We start from the raw sequence: 9027 nt of genomic DNA on the forward strand, positions 1-9027 counted from the left end.
CTGTTTTTTTTTTTTTTTTTTTTTTTTTTAAGTTTTTTTTTGTGAATATGTGAAGGATCTAATTTAATGATGTTGCTGTTCGTAAAATATTTTATATTTATTGTTTACTCTTCTCTTGTAGTTTATTTATTTCCTTATTTCCTTTCCTCACTGGGCTATTTTTCCCTGTTGGAGCCCCTGATCTTATAGCATCTTAGTTTTCCAAGTAGGGTTATAGCCTAGCTTACAACAACAACAACAATAATAATAATAATAATAATAATAATAATAATAATAATGATGATGATGATGATAGTAATAATAATAATGACAATAACAACAACAACAACATTAATGATAATAATAATAATAATACTGTATGCTCAGATCTTGGTTTTAACGTATGTAATTTTTTTTTTTTTTTTTTTGTGAAAGGTAATTTTGTTGTTGTTGAATTACTGAATATAATGATGGTTTGAGATACGTTCATTTTTGTCACTTCTATTTTATAAAGTACTTGTTTGCTTTCTTAAAAGAAGGTAATCAATATAAGTAAAGACAATGAATTATTATTATTATTATTATTATTATTATTATTACTACTAGTTAAGCTACAACCCTAATTGGGAAAGCAGGATGTTATAATAGAGAAAATAGCCCAGTGAGGAAAGGGAATAAGGAAACATAGAAAAGTGTGCCCGAGTGTACCCTCAAGCAAGAGAACTCTAACCCAAGACAGTGGAAGACCATTGTACACAGGCTATAGCACTACCTTATACTAATATTGTTAATGTATATATATTTTTTGGAAAGCAGGATGTTATAAGGCCAATGGCTCCAACAGAGAAAATAGCCCAGTGAGGAAAGGAAATAGGGAAACAGAGTATTGCTAATATCCTTTTTTTATTTACAGGTAAGAATCTAATCCTGTTGATGTAATCAAGAGACGGGAGAAAAATAGCTTCAAATAGTTTATTTATTTCCTTATTTCCTTTCCTTACTGGGCTATTTTTCTCTGTTGATGTCCTTGGGCTTATAGCATCCTGCTTTTCCAACTAGGGTTGTAGCTTAGCTAGTAATGATAATAATAACAACAACAACAACAATAATAATAATAATAATAATAATAATAATAATAATAATAATAATAATAATAACAACCCAAGACAGTGGAAGAAGACCATGGTAAGTACACAGGTTATGGCTCTACCAAAGACTAGTAATGCTAATATCCTTTTATTTACTTACAGGGAAGAATCCATTCCCGTGGATGTGATCAGGAGACGCGAGAAGAAATGGCTGCAAATGTTCACCAGCTGGGACAGCCACATGCTCAAGAAATACAAGAAGGTTCGTGATAGGTGCCGGAAAGGGATTCCTTCAGCTCTGCGCGCTCGCGCTTGGCAGCATCTCTGTGGTGCGCACAAGTAAGCAATTTCTTCAATTTCTTATTCCCCTTTTTATAAGTTTTTTTTTAGTATTGGTTCCAATGATAAGTTAATCATTATCATCTCCTAATAAAGGGCCTCGGTTAGATTTCGCCAGTCGTCTCTATCTTGAGCTTTTAATTCAATACTTCTCCATTCATCACAAGTAAGCAGTTTCTTCAATTTCTTATACCATGTTATCAGATTTTTTTTTCAGTATTGGTTGCAATTGTAAGGTAATATTAGAAATATTTTTTTAATTTTCTATTTGTTGTTTTAATTTATTTTTTATCCTTATTTTAACAATTTGTATTAATAATAATCTTCATTTTCTGACAATTTTATAAATGGGTAATTATATAATTTATAATGTAAATAGTAACAAATATATATTAACAAAAAGTTGAAAGTATATAGGCCTACTGCAATATTTATTTATTGGATTAATCTTAATTTTCTAATAATTAAATTTATGGTTAATTACTTAATATATAAAGTACTATTTTCATTGTTACAAATATAAATTAATTAAAACTTAAAACTATTACATGATATATAAGTTATGATTTTCATAGTTACAAATATATAACAAAAACATAATAGCAATAAGTGGACTGCAATAATTATTTAATGTCTTGAAGATTTATATTCGGAATTGCAAAATTAATGTGAGCAGAATAAATTATAGAAAAAATGAAGATTAATCTAATAAATAAATATTGTAGTACATATCATAGTTTCAAGTCCTTGTTAATACATATTTGTAACTATGAAAATAGTACCTTATATATTATGTAATTACCCATAAATTTAGATATTAGTAAATTAATATTAATCCAATTCATTTTCATTTGATATTTTTTTCCACAGACAGTTGGAACGAAATCCTGGCGTTTTCGAGCAGCTTGCCGGAGCCCCTGCTGATGCACGTCTCGAGGACGACATTCGCAAAGATCTCCACCGACAGTTTCCTCTACATGAAATGTTCCTACAGAAAGGTGGACACGGGTATGTATGTAGTGCTGCCTTTTGATAAGAAAGAAAGTGCATTTTCTTGAAGTATTAACTAAGAAAATTTGGATTCGTAATGCATTCTAGTGTTAGGGCTCTGTACTGAGATTTTCATGTAAATTATCATCTTCAACTCCTCCAACGCCTATTGACACAAAGGGCCTCAATTTTATTTCGCCAGTAATCTCTATCTTGAGCTTTTAATTGAATACTTAAAAGCCTTCTAGTTCTCTTAAAAGTCTAAATCACTTATAAGTCTTCTAGATCTCTTTCAAAAGACTTTTAGCTATCTTTTAAAAGTCTTCTAGCTATCTTTTAAAAGTCTTCTAGCTCTTTTGAAAGTCTTCTAGCTATCTTTTAAAAGTCTTCTAGCTCTTTTGAAAGTCTTCTAGCTATCTTTTAAAAGTCTTCTAGCTCTTTTGAAAGTCTTCTAGCTATCTTTTAAAAGTCTTCTAGCTCTTTTGAAAGTCTTCTAGCTATCTTTTAAAAGTCTTCTGGCTAACTTTTAAAAGTCCCCTAGGTATCTTTAAAAGTGCTCTAGCTCTCTTAACACAATGCAGTACTTAATTTCCATGGGTTTTCCTTTCATTGATTCATAGGGAATGATACTGAGATCTCACAGCAGCCTTTACTTGAATCTTTTATTAAATCATTTGTTCTTTCATGAAAACAAACCCTTGTTCTTTATATAGGAGTTAGATTCTGCACGAGCTGGCATAAATGGCCATAAAAACTTTTGACGAGGTGTCAACAACCCCCTGGCAGTTGCTGGGGTAGCAGGGAGAAAATCCGGCCCACCAGCACAACCCCTACTGAGACCATGGTAGAGTAGTCGTATCCTGCTGCACTCTTCCATTCTTTGCTTTACATCTATATTAACTTTGCTTTTCTTTCTTTTTCTGTTTGTGAATTGCTGAATCTTTGCTGAGGAAATAAGCATGCGGATTTGTCCTGGCATGACACTCGTGCACGGTGGCGTCTCCTTACAACGAGTGTCAGAAGTGGACATCTTTCCAGTGGTAGTGGTCCCACAGGAGGAGGAAGAAGTCGAAAAGGGATTCTTCTGCCTCAAGGTCTAAGATGAGAAGTTTTGACTTTCTTCTCATTCCCCACCTTGCTCTGCCCGTTCGATCTCCTCAGGTGGACGATCGGGTAAGAGCAGAGACCATTTAACCCCTGGGCAACCTTTTGGTTAAGGAAGTCCTTGTTGCTAAGTAGTGGTGTCTTCTTCCTGGAGGGTTGATAACTTGCATCAGTTGTGGCCATCCTTGGGGCTTTTGGGTTCCCTCTGGAAGGACAGGCTTCTGCCAGGGTTGGCCTTGGCACTTCTCCCTCTTGAGCCAATAGAAGGGAGTCCCTTCTGCTCGTTCTCATGCCCCAAGTCTCTACATGCTCCATAGTTCCTCCTCCGCCTGAGGTTCAGCAATTTGGTACTCGCACCCAGGGATGCACACACACTAAGCTTGCTCAGTGGTAGGATCCTTGTAATCCTCCTCATTTAGAGCTTGCTGACCCTACAGGGACCTTCAGCAAACACCCTCGCGGACATGAGCGGTTGTCCTTACTTGAGAGGACCCCCTTCCCCCCCTGAAGTTGCTTATAAGAGTGTTCTCGATCCATCACTGACTCAGCTTTTCGGAGAAAACAGGTGAGAAATCACGCATTCCCTCAGTAACCCAGTGGGCACTCCATCACTACTGTGGACTATAGAGTCCTAGTGAGTCTCACTCGCATGCAGCCTGCAGAGCACTCACCAAAGGTGATCGTTCCTGCAGGGAACTTGCCTGGCGAGTTGGGCTTAGGCTCTTTTCAATCACCTTTGCCTTTCAAGGTCGGTCATGAGGCACATGTTCTCGAATCTCTGACGAGTTTGCTAGCTCTTACGAGTTCTCACTTGATACATGTGCGCAACGAACTTCTGACGAATTTGCCAACTCATACAGTTCTCACTGGAAACTTGTGAGCAATGCGCCTCGTTCATGCTCAGTGAACGCTCATGTGGTAGAGGACAGATAGCACATGCGTCATGCACAATATATAACTTCTACTGTAGTACATGCGCCACTCGCGCATTCAGTCTGCTACACCGTGTTGGAATCCTGATTGTGAGAGCAGTCTTGGCCAGCCAAGCTGCTCTTGTTAGAACTATGGCTTCATCAGTTCATCCCGATGATCTGGTCGTCGTTCATTTGACGACAGCAGTGTCTCCAGGGAACCCTAGGGCTACCTCCAACCTCAGACTTCAAATCACAACAACCACCTTTTGTGCTCCCTTTGGTAATGCAGCCACTGCCTTGCAGCTAGGGTGCCGGTACTGTCAGCTCGAGCACCACCTCGCTTTTACACGTCACGATGCATGTTTCCAGATACCAGAAGCATATGGAGATGGAGGCTGTCAGGGCAAGGCTTTCAGAGCTTGACCCCATGTGGAAGGGGTTGAGAATCATCCCGATAAAGCTTCACTTGAGGTGTATGAGACTAAGACAAGTCACTCCGACTCCAGGAGACATGCTCCATCCTAGAACAAGTAGGGGATCGAGACGTTTGTCGAGTCTTGTAGACTGTCCCCCATCAAGGCAGACTACTCTGCCTTTTCTGTTCCTCCCCCAGGGTCCTATGCTGCCTCCGCGGAGCCCTCTCAAATTTCGCAGTCTCTAGAGCCTTTCCAGCCCCAAGAGGTTCCTCAGAAGGAGGCCAACAATATCATAGCCTCCTTCACAGGTAAATCTGGCAAGTTCCAGAGTCGAAAGGACATGATTTCACTCCAAAAGAACTCGGCAATTAAAGTTGTAGACTATCCTTTTCTACAGAGGCGAATGCAACGGACAGCCACTGCTATGTCAGCTCCTGCATCTCAGGAGGCTCCTCCTAGGTTTTATTCCCCTACTGAGGTACCTAATAGTGACTTTGACCCACCCTAGGCTCAGCTGGGTATGAGCCAGTAGATGGATGTAAACCCTGATTATGATTCGGACTGTTCGGCAAGCGTACTGCCAGCACCAGCCAGGCCTAAGGCTCTAGACACCAAGAGTGGGTGAATTGGACTCCGTCTTCCTTCAAGTTCTGTCCTGCATCCGGACAGTCAGTGGGTTCAGGGAAACCATGTACCCCTCTCCAGAGGGGAGAAACATGACAGACTTTCTCTGCCGTCTCCCTAGGCCCAAGATGCCAAGATTAGAGCTTCCTTGGTCCAGATTAGTGGCTGGTTCCATCAGGAAGGTAAACTTGCAGGTCTCTGCGAAAAAAGACTCGCTTAGGGCTGGAAACTTGTCCATGCTATTTTTTCCCCCATTCGTGAGGTACAGGAAGTACCATGACAAGCTTGATGATGACCCATCTCCACTGCCTTTAGACCCACAGTGATGGCCTTGCCCAGGTCTTGTCAAGGGAGAAGCTTGTGGTATAACCGGTAGTGTTTTCAGCTGCTGATTCTTCGAGCATGGTAAGATTGGTGAAGGCGATCCTTTGAGGCTCTTCTTGGATGGACTACTGGTTAGGGTCAGTGGGCAACCTGGCTGACACGGAGGACTTGTTAGACCCTGAAAAGTGAAAGAATTTTAAAAACATCATGCTGTCTGGAGCTGGGATGACAGAGTTCTTAGCTCATAATCCTGCCAACCAGTGGGTCAAATAGGTCTTAAAAAGGCGAGACGCCATCGTCTCAAGTTCCAGAATTAACTACCGAAGGGGGAGATCCTCCAGCTCCGTAACTCCCATATTTCCACCCATCTTTGTTCCCTGTTGTAGACATCGAGGATGTTGCAGAGAAATGGAGGAAAGTGAGTCAAAACTCTCTCCTCCTCTGGGCAGTAATATCTCGGCCTCCTCTATGGTGTCAGTTCTGCTAAAAGCTCCCCCTGCATAGCGACAAGCACAAAAGACTTCCTGGAACCCTAGTAGGCAGTTTAACGCCAGGAAGAATAACCCATCCATACAACCCTTTCAGTGTAGAAGGTGTTGAGGTAGGGGAGGGAGAGCTTCTAGAAGAGGACAGTTTCTTCACTAGGGTCCATTCTCCCTGCAGTTCCACCGGTTTGGGGATGCTTGAGACGCAGGTGGCAGTGTTTGGAGTGCCACGTGGCCGAACCTGGATAGTAAGTGTCCGTTGGTCTTGTTATGTCATCCTGTTCATCACCTCTTCTGGATTCATCTTAAAGGGTTAGATCTCTTTTCTCCCTCTCCAGATTTGATGCTCTTCACAGGCGTATCAAAATAAGGGGTGGGGGTGGGGGGGGGTTCACCTGTAACCACATTGCCTCCAGGCTATGGTCTCAGTGTGTATAACCACAAAAGTTTTGTGTATACATAGCTTAGGTCTAGCCACAGTGATTCCTCACTCACTGACCATTATTCCACGGGCCGTTGACCTCTCTGGTATTGTCAAACAAACAAGTTCACGATAAGTCAGGATACCCATCCCAAGGTTCCTCAAGCTCAAATGTGGCAATCCTGGAACAAAGTTTTCAGCCAGTTGAATGTACTTTCACCCACCTATAGGCAAGTCTTCTTTGTAAAGAATGAGGGTTTTTATTCATGTCAAAGCAAGTAGAAATTTGGAAGTAATTGTATTTTTTGTAACTATCCAAACCTGAAGTTCTTTACACACACTACTTGCCCTGTCATCAATTTCCCTCCAGCAAATCCTGCATGCAATCAAAAGTGGTCTTGGGAATGAGTGGTTGACACCTCGTTTAAAGTTTTTATGGCTGTTTACACCAGTTCACGCTGAATCTAACTCCTCTGCAAAGAACTTCAGGTTTGTATAGTTAGGATAAATACAAATTACTTCCAATTTTGTAATTTTTCTCTGCCAATTGTGTAATTTTTCTGTTAATATTGTCATTTTTCTCTGCGTTTTAGACAAGAAGACTTGTTCCGTGTCTTGAAAGTTCATGCACAAGTGTCTCCTGATGAATACTGCCAGGCACATGCTCCCCTCGCAGCCGTCCTTCTCATGCAAATGCCTGCCGAGCCAGCATTTTGGTGCTTAAAAGCTATCTGCGATAAATATGTCCCTGGTTACTATGCTCATGGATTGGTAAGACGCCTTAGTTATTTGTATTATTGACAATCTTGTTTATATATCTTTTGAAGCGGAAATGTTTTTAATATAACATACAGTTTTTTAGATTGCTTTGGTGTTGACACTGGGATGAATTGTTATTGCAGGAAGCCATTCAAGTTGATGGAGATATTTTGTACAAACTACTGAAGAAGACCTCACCCTCAGCTTATAAACATTTAGTAAGTTCTACAATTTACTAGTTCTTTTGCTTAGGGTTGATATCATGGATGTTATGGAATAGTGACAACTGCTTGTGTCATTGAGTTTTCGTAATTATGGTACTGGGTAAAGTTTTGTACTTCATTTCAATTATTTATTGTGCTATAAAAAAGTCATAATTGATTTGGTTATTTAGAGAAATCAATTTAATTTAAATTTATCACAGATTTTAGATTAGGTAGAACATTTGTTTGAGATTTTTACATAGTTAACCCATGAAATAGTTGCGCTTAAAGATGTATTAACTTTTCCAGAAAAAGCACAAGGTTGAGCCAGTCCTTTACATGACAGAGTGGTTCATGTGTTTGTTTTCGCGGACATTACCGTGGTCTTCTGTTCTGAGAGTTTGGGATATGTTCTTCTGCGAAGGTAAGTTCTCAAATCTTAATATTAGACGAGTGGAAACAATGCTGTCCTTGGACAGAAAAATACTGAAACTGTATGAGCGTTATTGGAATTAACAAGATCACATGCTTAAATTTCATAGAAGTTTGTAAATAAGAAGTGAAAATTTGAATTAAGAAAGAACAAATGAAATTAAACATGTTTGATGAAGGAGATCATATGAAAACGTCGATTTGTATCAGTGGAAAAGAACTGACAGACTGTTTCAACTATCCTTTATTACTACATACATATACCAAGGCACTTCCCCCAATTTTGGGGGGGTAGCCAACATCAACAAATTAAACAAAACAAACAGGGGACCTCTACACTCTACGTTCCTCCCAGCCTGACAAGGGACTCAACTGAGTTCAGCTGGTACTGCTAGGGTGCCACAGCCCACCCTTCCCCGTTATCCACCACAGATGAAGCTTCATAATGCTGAATCCCCTACTGCTGCTACCTCCGCAGTCATCTAAGGCACTGGAGGAAGCAGCAGGGCCTACCGGAACTCCGTCACAATCGCTCGCCATTCATTCTTATTTCTAGCACGCTCTCTTGCCTCTCTCACATCTATCCTCCTATCACCCAGAGCTTTCTTCACTCCATCCATCCACCCAAACCTTGGCGTTCCTCTTGTACTTCTCCCATCAACTATTGCAGTCATCACCTTTAGCAGACAGCCATTTTCCATTCTCTCAACATGGCCAAACCACCTCAACACATTCATATCCACTCTAGCTGCTAACTCATTTCTTACACCCGTTCTCACCCTCACGACTTCGTTCCTAACCCTATCTACTGGAGATACACCAGCCATACTCCTTAGACACTTCATCTCAAACACATTCAATTTCTGTCTCTCCATCACTTTCATTCCCCACAACTCCGATCCATACATCACAGTTGGTACAATCACTTTCTCATATAGAACTCTACATT

At 40.3% G+C, this 9027-nt stretch overlaps 1 protein-coding gene across 2 annotated transcripts in view; it reads left to right on the forward strand.

The window, feature by feature from the left end:
- The window catches only part of wkd (whacked), a 148162-nt gene that overhangs the window by 120581 nt on the left and 18554 nt on the right, over positions 1 to 9027 (forward strand). For both annotated transcript variants that reach the window (XM_068354182.1, XM_068354181.1), the window contains exons 3-7: positions 1230 to 1406; positions 2277 to 2414; positions 7278 to 7455; positions 7587 to 7661; positions 7956 to 8070. In XM_068354182.1, coding sequence (XP_068210283.1) covers positions 1230 to 1406; positions 2277 to 2414; positions 7278 to 7455; positions 7587 to 7661; positions 7956 to 8070 — 683 coding nt within the window. The remainder of the gene's footprint in view (positions 1 to 1229; positions 1407 to 2276; positions 2415 to 7277; positions 7456 to 7586; positions 7662 to 7955; positions 8071 to 9027) is intronic.

Source organism: Palaemon carinicauda, chromosome 30 (genome assembly GCF_036898095.1).
Source record: "Palaemon carinicauda isolate YSFRI2023 chromosome 30, ASM3689809v2, whole genome shotgun sequence".
NCBI classification, from domain to species: Eukaryota; Metazoa; Arthropoda; class Malacostraca; order Decapoda; family Palaemonidae; genus Palaemon; species Palaemon carinicauda.